General features: G+C 39.3%; 1 protein-coding gene across 2 annotated transcripts in view; it reads right to left on the bottom strand.

The window, feature by feature from the left end:
• pitpnc1a (phosphatidylinositol transfer protein cytoplasmic 1a) overlaps positions 1-24,363 on the bottom strand; it is a 112,328-nt gene that overhangs the window by 26,567 nt on the left and 61,398 nt on the right. The window contains exons 2-4 of one of the 2 annotated variants that reach the window (XM_079624004.1): positions 20,881-21,029; positions 5,536-5,624; positions 2,449-2,456 (exon numbers count right to left, since the gene is read on the bottom strand). In XM_079624004.1, coding sequence (XP_079480130.1) covers positions 2,449-2,456; positions 5,536-5,624; positions 20,881-21,029 — 246 coding nt within the window. Of the gene's footprint in view, positions 1-2,448; positions 2,457-5,464; positions 5,625-20,880; positions 21,030-24,363 lie in introns of both variants that reach the window. The other variant, XM_079624005.1, reaches the window with a different exon arrangement.

Genomic DNA, 24,363 nt, shown 5'->3' with positions numbered 1-24,363 from the left:
TAAACAACATTAGGAACATTTTAAATGTCATAATAGGTGCCCTTTAATTAATTGTTATATATAAATCGCACCTGACTATAAGTCGCAGGACCAGCCAAACTATGAAAAAAAGTGTGACTTATAGTCCGGAAAATACGGTAAGTAGTTTGAGAGTGTACAACTTGATCACACACTTGAATCTCACTTCAGGATTATGGGTAGTGTAGTTCTTCACTGTGAATCGTGTCATTATTTTTTATTGTTAAAATTGTGCTTACTCATGGCTTCAACAGAATGAATTAACAACCTCTGAGCTCATGGCTGGTCTGTCTCGAAAGGTTTATGTTACTGCTAAAAATCAATATCTCTATGGCAAAAATGAATAAGGTTTGTACTTCCGGAGCTCTACTGTTGCACTCTATTAAATTAGCGACGGATAAAATAAAAGATTAAAACTTTTGATAATTTCACTGCGATTTCCTTAGCACAGCGACATAAAAACCTTTTCCAAGATGTCAAGGGAAAATGTAAATTAATTTTGGTCTCCATAATCACTCAGCCAATAAGTGCATTTCAAAGCTGCTCAAACAGCCTAATGTGGAAAAAGTGACTGTAGTCTGTTTCCATTTTGTGCTCATTTTTACATCCTTTGGGCCTTTCTCGTCTTCCACTGTTCTCATTTGAGCGGTTTGTATCCTGTTGTTCCTGGCATATGGTTGATTATGATAATGGTATTCCGATGAAGAGCTCTCTCATTCATCTCTAGACCAGATACAACGCGCGGAGACACTCCGAGATTCACTGTCAAGTTAAGCCTTAATCCTCCACACGTCTCCACCGCTCGTTTAAACCAGCCCGTCATGTTATATATGCACTTCAAATAAATAAATCTTACATTTAGGCCTGAATATTTTTGAATGCATGCAGACGGAAACACCAATTGGATGATTGTAGCTATAGCCCTTTGTACATAAGACGTGACGACCACTCATTTTCCATTGCTTTTCCATTTTAAACTCCATCCTTCCCTCGCACTTTGTAACATATCTTTCCCCGAAGCCCTAAAATTATACTAATTATTATTTTTTAACAGAAAGCTTATTTTATTTAATTTTGCTAAAGTTTTCTTTTTTTTTAATGCATTTTTTGGAGCGATTTTTTCTTTTATTTACCTTTAAATTACTAGATTTTACCAATAAATAAATAGTAATTTAAGCACATTCCTCACATTCTTTCAACTTAAATTCAAAATAACTCAATTTCATGCATAACCCTTTTAATTCAGCTCAAAAGATCTTACATTGGGTGGCTTTGCCGACCTCTTGTGGGAAAAAATAACAATATAACATGATATTTCATGACTTGTTTAGACATTAAATGGCCTTTATAGCTCTATTTGGAGCAAATGAGCTTTTCCGCTGGGTCCTAAAGTCAGTTTCTCTACAGAATGCATTCAGATACACATGTAGACATTCTAAAATATTTTTTTTGGTTAAGTTTTAGCATTTTTAGTTTGAATTTTGAGCATTTTTTAGGTTTTTCTATGTGTACTGAAGCATTCCATTCATTCCTAAGGGTGTCAAATTGACCCACGAGGGAAGGATTTGTTACTTTTTTTAAACTTCAACCACAAAACTCCTCGAATTCATTAAAATGTTCATGGTTCAAGTGCGACAAACGTCCTAGGGTCTTGGACCCCTCCGATGAACACTCAATTTTTCAATTTTTTTACAGACCCGAGGGAAGAATGAGGGTTAAACATGCACGGGATGCACATCTTTGACGGTTGCGCTCGCATCCAACGTCTTTTGACATTTTCAACTGTTCAACACGTTTTTCTCCTATTCCACTGCCCTGTGTGAATGGCCCCTAAGATCCCAAAACCCTTAACCCTTCAACATATTCATGAGTCCTGAGTTGTTAAAATGTATATATTGCTCTTTCGAATAAGCACAAGGTTTTCCATGAAACCTGATACGGTCTCCAAGGAGCTCGAAGACACCTGGTCTGCAAGGTTTTCCAATACACTCTAATTATATTACAGCACGGCAACCGAAAACAAGAACGGTGCATTCTGGGATAGCATAACAACATGGTTGGTGGTGGCTAAGGGGACTCGGCTAACAGACACTGTAGCTCTGTTCCCAAACCTAGCGAGCTTGATGTGCGCTGCCTACTGTACATAGATAAGATAATTGAAACAGAACCTGAAATAGAAATGTGATGAGTTGCTATTAAGAGTGTTCACAATCCATTCATGCGAAACGAACACCGACTCGACTCACAACTGATTCCAATGGAATTTGGCTCGATCATTTACTCTTATTAATCTTATTAACTTTTTAATGAGCATAAAATGTATAACACCATTTTTTAGTGCAAATTACTGTGTTCAACATCATGTTCATGTCATCTGACATTCTGGGTTTCAGTTGCAGGCACACAAATAAAAGAAGAAGTCATACTCACTGTATACTCTGAGAGCCAGCGGTGGGGGAGGAAACAGACCGGGAGAGAGCGAGACAGAGAGAGAGAGAGAGAATTCATGTTAAAGGCCATGGTCCAGGCAATAAACACATGACAGTCATCCAACATTCAATCACAGTTCTTCAGGGGAAATGAAGCTCTCTTTCCGCACTGAATGTGTGTGTGCATGTATTTGGAGCGGTGTGGGTGTGTGTGCACACATTCATCACTGATATGTCCGTGTTACGCTCCTTTTTATTTGGTGTCGTTTCTAAAGCATTTGCTCAATAATTGCTCCTATGCATTACGTCTAAGAGATGCCCCTGACCAAGCTTAGGATGGCATTCAGCAATTGCATGTCACATTTAAGATTTAGACTATCTGCTTTTTAAAAACGTTTAACAGATGTTCGTATGCAAATAAGACACCTATGAAGGATTAATTGACCTATTAATTAAAATCTCGTCAATACTTGCATCATACACATACTGAGTCTGACCATAGAAGAAGTTGTTTATATTAATATTTAAGATTTATATGAGTTTGACTGTGAAATAAATATCTAGCTCAGTCACGAAACGCTAGAGGGCACAAGCCGATCGGTGACTCCTTTGCATCCGATTGGAAAGCAAACACACTATTTACTACATGGCACGAGCTGATTGGCCTCTGCTGATTCAGCATCCAATGAGATTGCTTGCTTAACATTTAAATTGACTAGCCTACAGCAAACACTGAACCAGACTGAGTTCCTCCGAACCTTAAACACAGCATCTTACATGCTCACTAGAGTGCGGATGGGGCCAAATTTTTCTGTCCAAGCCCGGCCCACGTCCGGCAGAGCAGTAACCGAACCCGACAGGCATAAAGATGTTTATGTCCGAGCCCGACAGTTAAAATCCCATTTTTTTCTCATACTAATGACAATTGTTCATTTGTTTGTGTGGAAAGCCCGCTTTTATTAAGCAACTGTAGGAAGGCATTGGGAAATGCCAACAGGATGAGCGCAGCGCATCAGCGCACTTAACACAGGCGCGTGCACGCGTTTCGTTGTCACGGCTACATAAACAAATTTCCGCACACAGAAAGACGGATGTTATGGTAGTATTTTAAATGTATTTTAATCACAAAAACTAACGTTTGCATCAAGTGCATTGGCTACCTACATAATAAGCTATTTTAAATGTAAAATGTTCAATGCCTTATCGCGCTGATGTGACCGCGTAATTTCTAAATATCTTTTCGAACCCGGCCCTGCGGGTCCCGTCGGGCTCGGATCAGGTATCCATCCTCTGATGCTCACAGCAGTGTGTCTGTGTATCCATCAGCAGTAGAAGGATGGAAATCAGATCTAGTCCACCAAGGCCAAATACAAGAACATTGACATGTTCATTAAAATGCTATTCAGAGAGTTATGATTATATTAGGAACAATATTTAATAAAGAATAAATATCCTTTTGAAAACCTGTTCACATTCAAAAACCTATTTCACAGTAACACTTTCCAAGTGTTTCCATAATTTTATACAAACTGGCCAAATTTAGTCTGAAATGTTATAAAATATGAACTGTTGTATAAATGCAATATACTTGCATTGTATCAGCACTACAGCTCAATCTTAGAAGAAGAGATTCTACTGTACATAAAACCGTAAAGGGTTATGCCAGGCGCTTCATATCTGGGGTTCCCATCTTGGGATAATTTTATGGATTAATTTTTAATTAACTTAGTTTGAACTCATTTTTGTTTTTAATGAAATGTAATGAATTAAACCGCTCGTACACATACTTTATCACAAGAAATAAAAAAATTAAACAACCCATTAAACATCAGAGTATTACGCAATAATTTAAGGCATTCATAATGATACTTTTTGGTATAATGGGTTCTTTAAAACGAAGTCAAGAACCCTAGGGTTCTATATAGAACCACACTGAACCCTTTCCTCAGTTTAAGCACTCACGCTTGCTCAGGTAAAATGACTTAATTACCATAAATCAAATGAAAAGTCATCTTCTACGGCCACTTTTCTCTTACAGGTCAATTACTGTAATGACAGAGCAACAGTATGAACAGAATCTTGATAAAGTTAAAGGGGTCCTATTTTGTCTTTTTACGAAGTCTTGATTTTGTTTTTAGGGTGTACTAGAATATGTTTTCAAGCTTGATTTTTCAAAAAGTGCATTATTTTTCACATATTTTACATTATTACAGCTCCTCTCTCCCCAGTCTGGCTCGAACACGCCGATTTCAATGAAGTCCTTCCGAAATATAAAATGTGCTGTGATTGGTTAGCTGGCCCAGTGTGTTGTGATTGGCAGCTCTTAGCGCGTGTTCAGGAAATGTCCCGCCCCTCCATAACTGCGAGTTCTTCTCTAGTGTAAATATGAATAAGGAGGATGGTGTCAATTTCAAACCAATTCGAGTCTGATTCAGACCCTGACAATGTTAACGAAAAAGAGGATTGTCCAGAACGGATTTCGAACAAAGAATTTGCAAGTACGGATTTCACAGGATGTTTAAGATTGGTATGTTTTTTTGCAATTTTCTTATACATTATAGATACAATATTATCCACCATTTAATAGTGATATTTGAGGGAAAACTAAGCAATCGATCACAAAACCATGGTTAATTTTCCTAAGGAGCGGTAAATCTCCATAAAATGTGCAGTGCACAGGTAAACGTTGAGGTTATAATATTCAGGAACAGTGTATACAATAAATTTTAACCACTAAGTTCGTCAACCTTAGGAGGGTCAAACAAATGAGTTTTGGAAATGTTGTGGAAAAAACAGCATCTCTTTGAGTGTGGGATGGAGATTATTTAAATGAGTAACATTGTGACTTCATAAGATCCGGAAAAATCACGTTGTAGTTCGCTGCGGTTCTTGAACAGTGGATTCTGTTAAATAAAATATCTTCCCTTTGGAGTAGACTTTGAGCTTTGTAACCATTACGCACTAACTAAAGTTGAAAAAGTGGAAAAGCATAATAGGACCCCTTTAAAGTGTGTTACTGCCACAGTACCATAAGACGTTAAGCAATTACAACAGGGAAGTATGCCCGAGAGTAAGCAGCTGTAGTTACCGGTGATGGTGTAGGGATAATAATTCCAAGCTTTCTCCGTCACATAGAAGATCTTGGGCACCACAGCTCTGGCCCAGCTGGGCAGCTTGCTGAAAGAGACAAAAACAGGAAGGATAAGTATTGAGAAGAAACTAGAGAGTGCCAGCTCACTGCGCCAGTGCCAAACGGCCCGTCCCCCCCGCTGCAATAATAGGGGTAATGACAGACTAATAGCTGCAGTGAGGAAGCGCTGATGGACGCTCAGGGACGAAGATGCACTTTCATTCTGTCTGAGATCAGGTTTCCTTAACCACTGCCAAAATCTCCTTAAGAGCAGCTGCAAAAACACAGTCACTCAGTCCTAATACACGGCTGTGAATGTGAATGGTGAGTTTGACTGATAAACAGACAGCATATCAGTCACTGGAGAGATATGAAATCTTCAATGATTCTCGAGATACGGGAACAGTAGCGCAACACAGTCGTGTTTCCACCGCTGGAACTTTCCCCAGGAACTGGGAACTTTGGGCTGGTACTCGGTGCGTTTACACCGCAGGAATCAGGGTTTAAATGAAGTTCCGGGTAAATTTTTCCCCCTCCGAAAGTCCCTGCTGGCGAGGTAGTACTTTTTCAAAGTTCAGGAACTTTCGGGGGCGGGACTTGTGCGCTGAACATGCTGATTGGTTGTGTTCACGCCGCATTTTGATTGGATGACTCCGCCATTTAAAAAAAATCTATTGCGGTTCGTGGCTTCATGCAGTAAGAAGTTCCACTGAAATTACCCAGAACAATTTGTCCCAGGAACTTTTTTCCCAGGAACTTTATTTCTGCCCCAGACCGGTTGCTTTCTGCGTTTACACCGCGGTCTAAAGTGCCGGGAAGATTGTAAACTGCGCGCGACTGCTCTTTCCAGTCTGCGACGCACAGTAATCAGTTTTGATCGCCACATTTATAATAAGTATGGAGGAGATTCAAACTGTGCTGAGGTTGTTTGTGATGTATTGGTTTACTAACGAGGTAATTAACAAAACGCCAGAAAAGAGACGAGCACTGATACTAAAGCGTGTTCAGAAAGCTCGTAATAAATATGTTATCAGCTATTGCGGACATTGACTGAGATGGCTGGGACGAACGCGCAGAAAATTTCCTCTTTCACAAATACGCTTAATAAAGCCTGAACCTCGTTGTCGGTCCAGCGGTCGTTTTTTAATTAAATTCCATATTTGCAGACAGACGACTCTTACTGCATGAAGCCACGAACCGTAATAGATTTTTAAAAATGGCAGTTAAAATAAAATGCTGCGTGGAGTCATCCAATCAAAATGCGGCGTGAACACAACCAATCAGCATGTTCAGGGCACAAGTCCCGCCCCCGAAAGTTCCTCGCCAGCAGGGACTTTCGGAGGGGGAAATATTTACCCGGAACTTCATTTAGACCCTGGTTCCTCTGGTGTAAACACACCAAGTACCACCCCAAAGTTCCTAGTTCCTGGGGAAAGTTCCTGCGGTGGAAACGCGTTGTCTGTCTGCAAATATGGAGTTTAATAAAAAATAAAAAAACACAGCTGGACCGACGTCGAGGTTTATTAAGCATATTTGTGAAAGAGGAAATTTTCGACGCGTTCGCCCCAGCCATCTCACGGTCAATGTCCGCAATAGCTGATGACATACATCGTCTAATTTTATATCTAGCATTACGAGCTTTCTGAACACGCTTTAGTATCAGTGCTCGTCTCTTTTCTGCCGTTTTGTTAATTACCTCGTTAGTAAACCAATACATCACAAACAACTGCAGCACAGTTTGAATCTCCTCCATACTTATTATAAATGTGGCGCTCAAAACTGATTACTGTCCGTCGCAGACTGGGAGGAGCAGTCGCGTGCAGTTTACAATCTTCCCGGCACTTTAGACCGCGGTGTAAACGCAGAAAGCAACCGGTCTGGGGCAAAAAAAGTTCCTTGTTCCGGGTAATTTCGGTGGAAACGCGGCTATAGTTTGCTTTGGATTAAATCTGTCAAACAAGTTCAGATATTCAACCAACTGCTTCCATTTTCACAAAAAAAAATATTTAAAAAATCCTTGCTATCACACTATCTGAGCCAGCTATCCATGTCAAATGTGTATTACATATGCTGAAGATTCAAACCTTCTACTTTAAGAATGAACTGAGTATACATAAAGATGCATTCCAACAACTGCTGGACTTCTTTGCTCGCTTTCATCACTTTCGCTCGTTCGCTAAGCTGAACAGCCAATCACAGTTCTCACTCTCAACATGCTGAATCGGCCCCCAAAAAACCAGACGGCGTCCGACTAGAGCCAACGGTACGGGACAGTTGACAAAAACTAAACCAACCAACGCTCAAAAACAGCCCGACATGGCATAATGGGTATGAAACTTTCAAAAGACTGTAAAATCTTCTTCCAAACACTCATTTTAAAATGAGTTTCAGGAACAACGGCACATTGGAAACATTGGAAACGAGCTCGGATAACCGTTCATTATATAAAATGATATAAAAAGAGATTTTGTGACATTGTTGAACTCAATCAATATTCATGTGAACAATTCACTTCAAACTTTATATTCAAAGTAAGATTCAAATAAAAGGCTAAAACACCACCTGTTCTCAAACCATAACTCAAATTACACTGATATAATAGAGTATTAAAAAAGAAAAAGTAAAAGTAAAGCCTGCAAGCAGCAATAATTTGGGCAGTTATTTGACAACCAATAGATTTGGCAAAGCTCAAGGATTTTAATCAACTTCATAAGGTTCCCATGAGATACAAGAAAAAAAAATGTAAAACACATTTATAATAGCAATGTTATTTTAATAGACTTTACAACTGTTGCCTCAGTAGTGGGTGACGTTTGGGATTTGGGATCATTTAATTATGGCTCTGCATATTACAGTATCTGACGCCCAGACACTTTTAGGTTAAAAAAAAGTTTCCCGCACCTAATGTGCTTGCCTTGTCCCCCAAAATCTGCCAAAAAATAAAACAGCAAATTTACATTAAGAGCATTCTAGTGTTCATCTCTGTGTGGGAGTGTTGCTGTTTATAAACTTAATGGCAGGTAAAATTGCCATTAAGGGGGAACATCTTGTGTCCTGTGTCTCAATAATCAGTGGCTGTGATTTACTAAAATTTAAATTCTGCCATTATTTACTCATGGTGTCATTACAAATCTGTATAGCACTTTGTCCATGGAACACAAAAGAAGAAATTATTGAAGGATTGTTATAGTCTTTTGAGATTGAACAGTCTGGGGAGTCTGCTCTGTATTTCTACATAACAAGAGGCGTGATCAACGGGCATAGTTCAAACGACTCTGTACGCAATTGACCCTTTGCAGGGAGTTTGATTGACAGGCGATCTGACCAATCATAATCCGCCATCCGCCATTTTTGTCCGACAAAGCAGTCAGGAGAGTTAGTAGATTAACGTTGGAAGATTTGAACTTGAGAAGCGGAGTGTACTGACGCCTTTCCGCGGTTAAAACAACATTCCTTCTCATGTTCATTCATGTTTATTTGATGCTATAAATGAACTAGAAGGAAGAGATGATCGGTTCACGAGCAGCTTTAACTGAGGCTCTACAGCGATCTGTCACGACACATTAAAGAGCCACAAAACGCTATTTACTGTTTACATTTCTTTACAAAATGACCAATCAAAAGTAAGCTGGTCTGTCCTGTCTGTCAGCGCGTTGTCAGTGTCCTCTCTGCTCCGCAATGTATTTTTCAATGCGTGAGAACATGGTGTGGCGTGAGAGCGGCGTAGCTTGTCGGACATAGCGACAGTAACTGAAGGGTATGGGTCTTAGCGAATGGTTAATTGGATAGTCCTTTAACCAATCAGACGCAAAAACTCCAGTTTGTACAAAACAAATGTGTTGGTTTGGAGCATTGATCAGCGGTTTGCAGAAGCAGCAATGGCATCGAGCAATTTTTTGCAGTTTGTGCAAAAAACACACGAAAGTGAGTGTTATTTACACCCACTTGAGCGATTTGTTTGCCAAACTAAAAGGAATTGGATTCATCGCTTCTCTATCGTCATCGCGTTAAACCCGCCAATAGCGCGCCAGGTGGATAAGCCAGTTTGTGATTCCTTCCCGCAAATTTGGAAAGGAAGGAGGATAGATAAATGTACAGGTTTACCCAGTCTAGGATTGTTACGCAATACTTCATATTATCGTCATATTGAGTCAAATTTAAATCAGTATTCGCTCATGACCTCTCCCTCCCCCAAAGCATGTATCCTGGGTGAGTAAATAACAAATAACTATTCTTAACTTAATCTTATTGTTGCTGGATGCGACGGTAAAACCAATCAAATCAATGTTGTGTTGGGGAAGCATGATATGTTTATATCTTGATGAAATAAGCCAATGGAGATGAAGTTCTTCTCATGCCCTTCCGCAGTTGTGTCCTAAATAAACCAGATGCAGAGTGGATGAAACTGGGACGGGTGCCAGTCCTAAAAGCCTGAGCAGTGGGAATAAAGGAAGGTTTTATGCAGGCCTTGCAGATTTCGCTGGCGCATGACTCGGCACATCTGTGATGTGAACCTGAGGGAAGCTTCATCCTGAGGGCGTTTAAAATTAATATTTCAAAAACGAGTCTACACCAACTTTCAGATATCCATATACGCCACTTCATTTGAACAAAACCCCATTATATTACATGCATCTGGTGGATTCATTTGTTTGCATCTATTCAAAAATAAATAAACCCATCCATTTTTTAAACATTTCAGTCTGAAGTGAATCAAAACATGTTCTAGATTTCATCCGAGTCCTGAACAAACTCCAGCTTGAGTAAGTGGCATCGCACGCACGAGCACGAAAGCAGGTGGACTGTGGGCGAAAACGCAGGTACAGCTTCCCACAGGCAAATCTCAAATTATACACGTGCTATAAAGGCGGGAGCTCAGCCGTCTCCCATCCCACGCAAATCTCAACCTCCCCACACGCTCGCTCTTATTTTCTCTCTTCCCTCTGTCTTTTTTGGTCTCATGTGTGATGCATTTTGACTATTCCTCCTCATCATGTCTTTTATCTCCTTTAAGTCTTATCTTTAGTTTATCATCTGGAGTTCACACGAGATGAAGGGGAATTATTTTTAAATCTGTTTGTTGTAACTGCTACTGTATAAATCCTACTGTAAAATAGGATATTTTAGGCTTGTAAAATAAAAATAAAACCCATTGAACTAGGGACAGCTCTTATTCAAAATATTTAAATAAATGTTGAAATGCTAAAAAATGCAAGTCATTTTTTATTACGCAAATGTTGAGCTACTGAAGCACTTGAACTAAATTTAGTCTGAGCCTCAGACACTGGGTCAAAGGTTTGAAGCTTGTTTTTAATTGGTGTGTAATTAAAACACCATTGAACAAAAACAATATTTGTCTTTCTGTCTCACTGGGTGTATATAATGTGCTCCTAGTATGCTTTTTTAGATATGACCTTTCATGTAGTATGTAATATAAGCTTAGATAAATGGAGTTATAGTCTCCCAAAAGAAAGAACCAAATCTGAACCGCCTGAAATGAGTGGTCAATACTGCAGTCTTATTTTCTGCTGAACCTAAGCAAGTTTGTAACATTTGCATAATGCCAGGCTATGGTCTTTATTGGCTGCCCGTGAACAATGTCTACATTGACCCTTAAACACTGTAGTTTTAGCTGAGGTCTAGAACAGCTTGGTTCGTGTCGTTGACATGCTGAGAAGACGCTGTTTTGACCAATCTGAAAAGACGCCATTTGACCAATCAGAACAGAGGAGACTAAATAAAAATAGGTTGGACCATCTGACCAATCAGAGCAGAGTAGAAGAGTCACTACAGACTGGGCCACTTGACCAATCAGAGCAGAGTAGACCAATCACAACAGACTGGGTAATCTGACCAATCAGAGCAGAGTAGACCAATCACAACAGACTGGGTCATCAGACCAATCAGAGCAGAGTAGACCAATCACAGCAGACTGGGTAATCTGACCAATCAGAGCAGAGTAGACCAATCACAACAGACTGGGTAATCTGACCAATCAGAGCAGAGTAGACCAATCACAGCAGACTGGGTAATCTGACCAATCAGAGCAGAGTAGAAGGCTGCGTTTACACTTGGCATTAACATGCGATCACCATGATCCGATCAAGCAGATCGGATCATTAGCCAATCAGGACACCATGCGTTTACAATTGTTCATATCAAGTAGCCTCTGTATCTGGATAACTGATCGGATTTCTGTTTCCTGCTTAATATTTAAATTAGGTCTGTAGCACGACACCAATAAGAGTAAAGATTATAAAAATTAAGCAATGTCCCAATTGCTTTCACTCACTCACTTTACTTTCCTGTGCAATCTCCATCCTTAAATCAAATTACGTTTTTTTAATGAAGGAATATATTTCCAGAGTTGATCATACAAAAATAACCATGGTTAAGTCACATCATCGATCATCGGGTTTTAAGGTTATAGCATGCAATGACTATATTTACAGAAATTGGAGATTAATAAACATGCTGAAACAATAAAAAACATTTAACATTTAAAACATAAAAAAATTAAAGTGTATTATTCCTCTGGCAAAGCAGCGCACGCTCTTCATTAAGATCTCATGACTCACAGCTGTGATTGTACAGGCGATCGTCTCGTTCAGATAATGTTGCACAATTAAAATGAAAAATGACACACACAGTATCATGTAAGTCTAAATAAACTGTTTTAAATATTGACGTTTATTGTAAAGTTCAAATAAATTTAATTTATTGTCTAAACTGCGTCTGGCCATTATTTTCTGACAGCACGTGGGGACACTGGGCAGGGATTTAAATGACGTCCACCTGTGAATGCAGACACGACGGCTGGATTGCGTTTACATTAAACTGAGATAGCATTCCGATCAGAAGCGCGTTTACACTTGTCTTTTCAATGTGTATGTGGACAACATCCAGATACAGGTCGCATGTTAATGCCAAGTGTAAACGCAGCCGAAGAGTCACAACAGACTGGGCCACTTGACCAATCAGAGCAGAGTAGACCAATCACAGCAGACTGGGTCATCTGACCAATTAGAGCAGAGTAGACCAATCACAACAGACTGGGTCACCTGATCAGAGTAGATCAATCACAACAGACTGGGTAATCTGACCAATTAGAGCAGAGTAGACCAATCACAACAGACTGGGTCATCTGACCAATCAGAGCAGAGTAGACCAATCACAACAGACTGGGTCATCTGATCAGAGTAGATCAATCACAACAGACTGGGTAATCTGACCAATCAGAGCAGAGTAGACCAATCACAACAGACTGGGTCATCTGATCAGAGTAGATCAATCACAACAGACTGGGTAATCTAACCAATCAGAGCAGAGTAGGCTCTCGGAAATAATTAATTCAAAGAGACTGAATCCTTTATTGAACAGTTTCAGACACCGTGAGAAAAGAGGTGATGCTGAAATCTACATTATGAGAAAATGAAAGTGTTTTATTTCCTTGGGTGCATGCAAACCTATTGTAAGAGACTCCAAAACAAAACCAGGAACCTTTAAAATAGCATAATAAGCAGGCCAATCCAACTCTGTTTTTGTAGTCGGAGCACGAAATACAATTTACCTGATTCAAACCAACTTCAAAAATGGTCTGAAATCTGAATATTGGTAATGTTTCTCAGGCTGATTAGAATGTGTTTTTCCTCCATAATAGGAGGGGTAGATAACAACAAAGAATGGAGTGTGTCTAAATATACATGTTAAGGGTGAAAAACACCACAGATCATGTCAAATGCTTCACTTCATAAACAACTTGAAGTTGCAAAGCTATAACCGTCCTTTTGAAAAGTCCCAAGGACACATTCTTACCAGTCAATGCTCTCTTGCTTACACTACTTGGCATTACACCCTTGTCAGATTTGGATACGGCCCTAATGAAAAACAATCAGTGGCGGAACATGCATTGCTAAAGTCTCATGCATGCTGAACCTACGCAAGTTTGCCTCGTTACCATGACAACTAGTGTGGACGTGCTAGCAAAAGTGACTGTGGTCTGAACAGGAAAAAGAAAATCAGATCTTCAGACAATCTGGTGCCATATGAAGCTATTTTCAAAGATCATTAGTTTGTGTATTGGGTGTAATATAATGTTAACATGTTCAAAAAATACATAATTTTTCACATACTGTACATTATTGTGTCTCCTCTATGCCCAGTCTGCCTAAAGTGCGTCAATTTATACAAAGCCCCTCCATCCAAAAGGCGCAGTGTGCTCTGATTGGCCAGCTGACCCAGTGTGTTGTGATTGGCCAAACACCTCAAGAGTGTATAATCTACAATAATTTATTCAAGAAGAAATTATAAAAGACAGTTAATAATGTCGTTAGTTTTACCATATCAGTTCGAGCCCGAGTCTGAAAAGCGTAGTCAGTGATTGTCGTTTTTTACGATCAATGCGAATACGAATGCAGATATGGATTTATGTTTACAAACAATATTCACTTTACTCTACACTGCACAAAACTCTGCATTTGAACTGTCTATAGCAAACACTTTAGCAAATAATAAAACACATGTGCACAGCTTGCCAGGTTCAGGAAACTGTCCTCCGTAAAATACACTGCATACACACAAACATTTGGGTTGTACTGTTCTGGAACAGTGTTGTAAATAAATACTAACCACCGATTCCTAATTGTGTCCACTTTCGGAAGGCCAAAGCTTTTGCTTTCGCACAGAAACTCAAAGTGGCGGCAACATCACTACAACGATAACTGAAGCCACGCCCTCTTTCTTTACGCATGCATTTGGGCGGCACTATGCAAATGTTTCCATCTAGTGACGTAGCTCGGTGAGAGGGAATTCGATCGAGGGGTTTTAGCCTTAGTTTAGCTTTAGTTTTCGTCTGGATATGCCTTCTCTTTTAGATAGAATAAATCTTCTTGTGTGAGACTTTAAGCTTTGTAGCTTTGCAGATCTTGCAGACACAACACACCAAAGAAAAAAGAAAACATGAAAACGTATCATATGACCCCTTTAAACTGTCTGATTTAGTAAAATAACTGATTTAACCAGCTTACTACTTTTTTTCTATTATTTATATACTATTATTTATTAATATTTTAAATTCATGTTTGTCAAAGTCAAATACAGATTCGATATGATTCAACCCCCCTTGCAAATCAGATGTATTGGCAACATTTACAGACTTTTAAGACACAAAGATGTTTGCAATGAACAAAATCAAACAAAAGTAATTGAAATAGCTCAACACAACAAATGTTTCCCCAAATAAAAAAAGCAACTTTTAATGACTTCTACAATCTCAAAAGTATTCAACCCCTTCATGGCAAGCATCTTCATTACTTAGTAGAACACCCTTTTCCTGTCATGACCTGCTGCAAACGAGATGTATAACCAGACACCAGACTCTGGCAGCGTTTCTGAGGAATCTGAGCCCATTCCTCATGAGCAATGGCCTCCAGTCATGGGCGTCGGAAGCAAAAGAAAAGTGGGTGGGTCCTCCCCCAGAAAAATGTTACTGTAATAAATGCCATTTCATCTATTCTGGTGCCTTTTAATTAAACAAGTAAAATAAACTCGGCTTCACGACGTCGGGCTGTTCTTTGCCTCCAACTTAAAGTTTTTATTGATGTTTGCAATGCAATATTTGACTGGAAGGGTACAACGGGCGGTTATTTTCGTCAGTTGAGAAATATAATGTAACAATTCAGAAGAAATTTAGTTTAATTTATTAGGGCATTCCTCAAGTGGAATGGATTTGACTGACAGCGCTGACGGTAAACGTGAGTGGGTACAATATCATTGGTCTTAAAAAGTGGGTGGGTCTTGTCCCACCCATATACAATGGTTCCGACGCCCATGCCTCCAGTTCAGTAATGTTCTTGAGTTTGCGTGCCCGAAACCACCTTCTTCAAATCCCACCAGAGATTCTCAATGGGGTTCAAGTCAGGTGACGATGATGGCCACTGTAGAATCTGCCAGGACTTCTTCTGCAACCAAGCCTTGGTGGAATTTGAGGTATGCTTGGGATCCTGTTGGAAGGTCCAATGACGCCCAAGCTTCAGCTTCCTCACTGACATCTCTTTCTCCTTGGATTTCCTGATACTTCAATTAATCCATCTTACCTTCCACATGTTGCAGGTTTCCAGTGTCAGAGGATGCACCCCCAGAGCATCATTAGCCGTGTTTTCACTGTCGGGCCGGTGCGAGCCAGGGCTTTAAACGGGCCGTGCCGGGCTATATAATAGCCTCGGGCCAGTAGCACTGGGCCTGCGTTTCCACTATCAGGCCAGAAGCTCCACAGCGCTTCACTAAAACACGCCCGTAACACGCCTCTCTGGAACAACTCCCGTCACACTTACCCATCATTTCACCAACAAATGGAAGTTTTATCAGAAAACTAATCAGAAAAACATCACTGCAATCAGCGTGATCGCAAAACAAACACGATAAAAGCGACCGTTTAATGGCATTTTTGTTGTTTACTTGAATATTTAAAACCCAAGCATCGATGTTTTACCACAGGTTTACAATAAAACGTGATACATTGATCATAATTAATTAATGTCAAAATTGCACATTAGTCACACAGAAATAAATTACCGTTAGGTCTATTTCACAAAAGAAAGAGGACACACTTAGCTACTTCTTCAGTCGCGTCTGTTTCTGTTTATTTGGTAGTTACAGGACATATTTACATCACATTTAGAAAGAATAATAATTTCTACAAATATATGCCACCAAAAATACGACCTGAGGAGCTTTAGCACTCTCTCGACTCCCAGTAGGCTACAGATATTTTCAGTCAGAGAAACAGAGGAAGCTCCTGAAAAAAAAGTTGCTTTATTTTATGATAGTCCGGTATAAAGAGACGAGACGTAGGCTACCGACTGATAAAATAAAAACAAGATAGTGATAGCCTTTATGATTGTTCTGATTTCTTCAAGCGTTCACCATGTTTTTTTACTATGCGTATCTTCAAGCGTTTACTATGGTAATGGTTAGCGCATAGTCTTTTGCATCGCGTATAAATATGTCTACCTTATACGGTGATCAGAATCCACATCGGATCACAAACAGAAGGCATTCAAACATGAAAGTGAGTTCAATTATTTTAAAAGTCTTTAATGCTGACAGAATCATCCGGCGCTCCCGACTCAGGTAAACTCCGCCTCTGTTCGTAACCACTCCTCTAGCCCGTGCTGGCCCGCTTTGGCCTAAGGTATTCAACGGGTCAGAAATCCTGGCCGTTGGCCCCGAGTAAGCCCAGATCAAGCCCCGGAAGTGACCGTGGAAACGCGACTGGCCCTGGCACGCACTAGCACGGCCCGGCCCTGGCCCGACAGTGGAAACGCGGCCACTCAGCCACAACACGATTAACTGTAGCCAGTGTTCTTTTCAGTGTTTGCTTCATTCTTCTTCCTCCAGACATAGGGACGAAAAGTTTCATGCTTTTGGGTCAAAAGTGGTGTATGTCTTGGAGTTCTAGCTCAAGCACACCGGGTGCAACTAATGAAGCCCTTTATTAGTTGCATAAGGTGTGCTCGAGACAACACCTGTTTTGCAGATTTGTGCTGTTGTGAGGGATTATATTCAGGGGGTTGAATCATTTTAAAACTGCGGAAGTCATTAAGTTGCATTTTCATTGAATTTGGGGAAAACACTTGTTGTGTTGTGCAATTTCAATTACTTTAGTTTGATTTGTTCATTGCAAACAGCTGAAAGTCTGTACATTTTGCCAATAAACCTGATTTCCAATAGGGGTTTAATAATTTCGATTACACCTGTATATACACACATAAAATCATCCTAGAACAGTGAAAAGAGGGAGATTAACAAATAGTAGATAAAAGTCAACATGAAAAGGCATTTGCAACCAATTTTACTCCTGTGACATTTTTAAATGGTAAATGGACTGCATTTATATAGCGCTTTAACAGACCCATGGCCACCAAAGCGCTTTACATATTGCCTCACATTCCCCCCTTCATTCACTCATTCATACACCAACGGCGGTGTCAGCCATGCAAGGCGCCATCCAGCTCGTCTGGGGTTAGGTGTCTTGCTCATGGACACCTCGACACTTGGTCAGGTGGAACCGGGGATAGAACCACCAACTTTCCGGTTTGTAGACAAACTACATGAACCACTGAGCCACTGCCGCCCCATATGATATTCAAGTAGAAAAGAAAAAAAAAACTGTAGGACAGGGCCATATTTTATTCATTGGGAGATGCTTTTGACATTTTTAAATGTCTATATATAGCTATACTTTTTTTTCTTCTATGTATATTTGGTACTTACTTCAGTTAAGCCCCTTTCACACAGCGCGTTGATCCCATAAAATTGCCATAAAATTGCCAGAGTGCCTTCTGTGTGAACGCAAACACATCCCGGGATTGAGCCTGGTTTATCAAGAGAGTAACTGCAGATCATAAGTAAACTTAAGACTCTACAGACATTACATGACACATTGATGTCATGTGTCTTTACAGGATCTTTACGGGATGTGTGTGAACGCACGCACAGATTTCAGAAAATCACTGGCAGTGTAAATGAACCAAAATCAACTAATCCCAGGACAAATTCTGGGACACATTATCAGTGTATTTTCGGGAATCTCTGTGTGAAAGGGGCTTAGAAGCCAAAGTAGATTTTTCTACAAGTATTTCTGGTTACAATATCTGAATTTAGTGATTTGAGTGAGCCAAAAACTTTTGAGTATAGAGCAGAACTACAGGTCTGATTGAATTTATTAGTGAGGGGGGAAAAAAATGACCAAGCATGAAATGTGGAGGTGATAAAAGCATTTAGAGCTTCACTAAAACTTCACAGAAGCCCAAAATCCCTCCAAGCTTTTGCCAATGGCCTGAACCGGTTAGAAGTGACGTCATGACCACCTCTCAGCCAATCATGACCCTTAGAGGAACAAATTAATCAAGCTGGTTCCGGGGGAACTGATGTCTCAGCTCAATAAAGCGTTTCTCCAAAAAACACATCTGCATGAGCGACTGATTTATCAGTGCCCAGAACGGCCGGTGTCCTGGGGGACTGTGTCCTGTCAACCGGATTGCTGGCTATTTCTGGGAAAGTGTTTGGGTCCCTAGTCATGTCCTTACTTATTCTTGTTAAACTAGCAGCTGCTTAGAGACTGCTCTCTCAGTGAGAATGAATTGAAGATCTCCGGTGCACTGCATTGACGCCGACTGAGGCTCAATGCCAATGTACTAAAAACACACAACAGGGGGGGAAAAGAGAAATTGGTCAATAGTAGATAAAAGTCTGAAAAGGCATTTGCAACCCATTTTACGTCAGTGACATATTTCCAAATTACATAAAAAGTAGAAAAAAATGCCAGGCCAGATTTGATCCAACGATTAATTGCATTTGCGATAATATTGCGATATGATGAAACGCGATTTTGTAACCGCAAAAGCTGCGATTACACTCTGGTCACGTGACACGCGATAGTAAAGCAGTCTCCACTGCAGATGAAGCATCAACTTGGCATAGGCTACAGGAAAGTTTGTTTAATTTATGTGATTGTGTTATAGATTCTCTTCAACGATTCTGTATGGATTCAGATAATTTCAGAATCGAGTCTGAGCTTAGTTTTAAACACAGATGTTTAAATCAATTTCAAATACTCAAGCCCGCTTTGTGAAGAGCGCTCTCACATGCGGCTGTGAGCGACTCTGTCTACGTGGTTAAATGTACTTGCATCTCAAAATGCGTTTATGACGCGAAATTAATGTAAACAGTCAGTTATGTCTTAAGGTATTAAACAGACAGGACAAACCACATCTTATATTTCAAAAGAGATCTGTGCATTAGTGTGAAGCATCTTATCTAAACTGAGAAAGAAAAATCACTTAATCACAGCTCTTGAATGGAAAACATTCAGACGACTCTTAAATATTGAAAGCACTCTTTGTTTATTGCTTGTAATGTTTTTTTCCCCTCTTTGTTATTGATAGCTTTTATTCGTTTATATAGCCTATTTAAAATTCTTAACATGTAATTGTTTTTATGTGTAATTATTTTTAAAAGTAGCCTACTTATAATTACATATGTAATGAAATAAATATTTAAAGTTTTATTGATTAATTAATAAATAAATAAAAGTTGATCGGCTCATGAGCTGCCTAAAGATTCCCATCCATATTTTACAATGATTTATTGCTTGTGTTTGTTGAATAATAAAAGATAAAGAGCTTAAATAATCGCATATTAAATCGCAATATTGGTCAAAATAATCGCAATTCGATTATTTTCCAAAATCGTTCAGCCCTAGAAATGACAAGACCTGAATTGAAGCTAAATAATAGTTTGTCTAATGGTAAACATTAGTGTAGGTGATTAAATACTTGAGAATAGTGAAATATGGAATATATTGTATGAAAATATTTGAATAAATTAAATGATATAACATGCACTGATGAATAATGCATAATAAGACCAGTGTACTACTGTTTGACGCCAGTAAGATTTCACTGATTCACTAATCTTGACTTCAACCGGTATATAAACAAAATGTCATCCTGTACAATCTACAGATCTATTTTACATTCAAGGTGGCTCAGATATGGTGCTTTTCTGCGTTAAATATACCTCAGCGATGAAGAAATCACACAATAACATACATCATCTCATGACTGCAGGGTTGACGCTGGTCTCACTTCGTCTGGCAGAAGAATGATGCATGTAATGCCGCTAACAGCACTGGCTCACTTAATAGAGAGGTCACTCTTGCATTAGAAGCCTTGAACGTCCACCCAGTTCATGCAGTAAAAGCAGACGCGATATAAAGCCAAGGAGAGATTCTCATCACAAATCATTTGCATTCATTTCTTCTGTGTGCAGTTCAAGGAGACTATCATTATTTGAATGAGCTGCCACTTTGTTGGATGCCAGTTTATCATCTCTAAACCTATAAAATGTCAAGTAAAGCAACAGTTTGTCGTTCCACATGCATGTTTATATATTGGATCTTGGCCAGAACATTCTGCAAAGTGGACCTTATGCTGATAGTCACAGTTTAGCAATGCAAGTTATGTTTTGTTTTTTACGTGTAACATGTTGACTGACTAAAATAGTGCATCACACACCTTGACCCCATGCACCGACAAGTCATGCTTTGGCTTGACAAGTATTACGATCACTACTTTAGCTTTCCTGTAGCTCAAACAGTAGAGCGTTGGCGCTTGCAACGGCAAGGTCATGGGTTCGACTCCAAGGGAAAAGCAAGAACGGATAAGAATGTAAATGTGTGCCTTGAAACGCAATGCAAGTCGCCTTGGATAAAACCGTCTGCCAAATGTAAAATGTACTCACTTGTTGAGATAAATGCGTTTCTCGGTGAATTGTCCGGCGCCATAGGTGGGGTCCTCGTAGGGTTCGTTCTGCACCACCTCCACTCCCTCTCCTCTCTCGCTCTGCTCGTGGCTGTGCTTGCTGATCATGTACAGCTGGCCAATCCTGTACTAGAGACACAGACCCAAAAACAGTCAGGACCTGTCCAAAAATTGCAGAAAATAGCTTACTTCTGTGTTGCATAAGACTTCAGATATACCAAGATGGCACACTCATTTATGAACTGGTTAAAGTGTAAAGCGCATATGGCGGATTAAGTCCCGCCTTCTAAATATAAGAGCCAATCACAAATCATCGTATTAGTGCAACTGCCTTCAAATATGGCTGCCAAGTGAACAGACTTTCCTTGAAAGGGACTTTGATTCTCCACAATAGACCTTAACGTCACAACTATTTTTTGACAGGAATGAATACAAGGCTGTGATGAATAGAAGTACAGTGTGTTCAATGGACCATAATGTTGTTTAACAACATACCGAATATCCAGTCAATGAAATGTCTTTAAAAATAAATAAATAAATAAATCAGCAGACAAAAAACTACTGGAGTAGGCAACAACAACAGACCCATTGCTAATGAATGCTTGTGTGAGGGGCAACTCTAGTTAAACAAGTACAAAAACATGGGTCATAACTTATGGGTAGAAATAGCACAGACAAGGTCAGAGTGTTTCTTCATTTCACTCTCGGTGTGAATAGACACTTTCGTCTGCAATTGGTTCATAATTTTGTTCTTGATGTAAACAAGGTGTGATACAGGTAATAATAATAATTAAAAGCAAAATCAGTTTAACAGTTTATTATTAAGTTAAAAAGAGTCAAATTAGTTTTTATGCTTTTGAATGTAACCAAAATTTTTGGAGTGCCCTCCAAGCCTCTGTCTTAAAGTCCCCCTGTAGTCAATAATTTCCCCCTTAAAACGCATCTTTGATCACCAAAATTACATATTTTAAAAATGTTTCCTTAAAAAAAAAACTGCATGCCTTAAAATAGCTTGAATGTAACTCTACACCCTTGCCTAATTTAGTACAGGCGGTTCTATAAATATGCAAATGAGCCCCGCCTCCACTCACTCACACAAGCTCAGAGATCCCCTCGTTGACGATCACACGTTGATCAGATTGGTTACAAGGTAGTGTGTGACGTCAGAAACACACTTTAACTTCAAATGACTTCAAACCGCGTTTTTGAGACTGTCTTTGGTTCACTGCAGTTTTAAGGAGAAAATACTCAGCAATGGTGTCTGTCGACTTATGAATTTGTTAATGGTTTGTCTTAAAGGATATTAAAAACACCACATAGACATATAAACAACATTAAACAAATGTATTTTCACCACAGGGTCATCCAGCTTCACCAGCTAGACCAGCATAAGCCAAACACTGGAATTCATGCTGGTCATCTCTTTAGTTTGCAAAGCCCATTTTCCACAATCCAGTCAACTCTAAATAAAATAAATCAAGTCTCGACCCACATTTTGTATAGCCGTTTCACTAGTGATAGTGAACTACATTTCTTTACAATAGTTATGTATTATCCTGCAGACTTTAAGCACACTTATAAAGTTACATCAAGTTATAGTATATATATGATTTCAGATCCATCCACATAACTTTGGCCGCTTTATATGCAAGTAACATTGTCTCCTGTTAATTGCCAAAAAATCCTGTAATGTGCACCAGATTAAGATTAGAAATAGCCCTGTGGTCCACCACAGGAACAAGTTCCAGCCCACATCACAAGTCACTGGAAGTGTACCGCAGCCTCACAATCACGAGGGTTATTCTCTGCCGGATACAGCATGCAGCATCATAAGTTTGGGAGTGTATGACAGCTGTGACAGCTGCTTATCTGTGTGAACAGAACAGGCCTCGGGCATCTGTTCAGCTTTCTGCATCTACTGCCACACTGGAGACATGCAATGATCCTTATCAAGCCCGTACATGCGGAGTATGACCACAGCCCTGCAGGCTTATGCGGTTATATTTATAGGTCAATTATCAGAAATGACGTACTTCTCATTTTGAAGCCTTCAGGCTGGGAAAAAACACAGTCAGTGTGTGTGTGTGTGTGTACCGAACCAAGATGAACATCTTTGCAATCTTAGTCAAAATAAATAAATATCTTTGTAGGCAAAGTGTTCCGGTGAACATCTCTAACAAGTACTAGATTCCCGTTTCTTCTTTTCCTTTAGTGCTACTATGTGTATATTAAAGGAGCTTTAAATGTCATTCATTCAAAATATTTTTAGCCTGATGTATGGTGCAGTTTCTGTGGCCCATCTTGTACTTGCATCTTGCATATATATATATATATATATATATATATATATATATATATATATATATATATATATATATATATATATATATATATATATATATATATATATTAATGCACTAAAATCCAAGATTACATGATAATGACATTTGGTAGCACTTTATTCCCGCAAGGGTAAAAGATTTCCCATCAGGTTCAAGTTGTTCAAGTCTTTCGATCTGTTGACCAACAGAAAGTGGCTTGATTTGAAAATAAACTATTTATTTTGAAAAAGTGAGCTGTGTTTTTTACATTGCTATTGACAACGTAGCGTAACAAACACAAAATAGTTTTTCGCACACAATTTCGTTAATTTGAGTGCACTTATAGAGAGATAGAAAAAGCCAATACAGACCAAGTGTGTCAATTCTTCCAGGATGAAACAGAATTGCAAAAATAATTTCCTAAACACACCCCTCACCTGCCATTGGTCAGTTAAACGGTAGTTTAGTCTCACTACAAACTCAAAATCATTGGTTGAGCTAGTGCTGCTACGACGGGTTAAACAACCAGAGTATGTTTTGAAACCATTATAGAAAAAACAGAGCCACATTGTTTTTTTTTTATGGAAATAGATCTACAATATGTTTTCAATTCACAATACATACAAATATTTTAACATTTTTATAAAAAACAATTGGACACTTCACCTTTAAGTTGCTCTTTTCCTAGATACCCAGCATTTCACGACCAGCCATAATTCCTCTTACAGAAGAAATGACACTTCAAACATTCAAATTCGATGCCTAATGCGACCCACAACTATCAGTTTAATCTCCTCTCTCCCCTGAAGTATGCCATGCTCACCTTCACCTTTATTCATCTGAGCTTTTTTAAAAACACCACGACCCTTTGTTTGATTAATGAGATATTGTCCTCATTGTTATCCTCCGAAACCCAATTAAAGCTGCAGAAAAAGCGAGAGAACAAGAGCAGCTATGGAGTTCAAGTGGTGGTGAATAATTCATCGCTACCACTTTCACTGTGTGTGTGACGGACAGGCGCGAGGAGAGATGAGAGGACGGACAGACTGCATGAGAGCGCATTAAGTGTTCGTGGTGAAATGGCATTTTAAAAATAAATAAATGAGGCAGGGATAGAGAAGTGTGTGCTTTGCACATCCCCA

Source organism: Phoxinus phoxinus (assembly GCF_949152265.1).
Source record: "Phoxinus phoxinus genome assembly, chromosome: 1".
Lineage (NCBI taxonomy): Eukaryota > Metazoa > Chordata > Actinopteri > Cypriniformes > Leuciscidae > Phoxinus > Phoxinus phoxinus.
The sequence above is the reverse complement of the archived record's forward strand: the minus strand, read 5'-3'. Positions and strand labels throughout refer to the sequence as shown.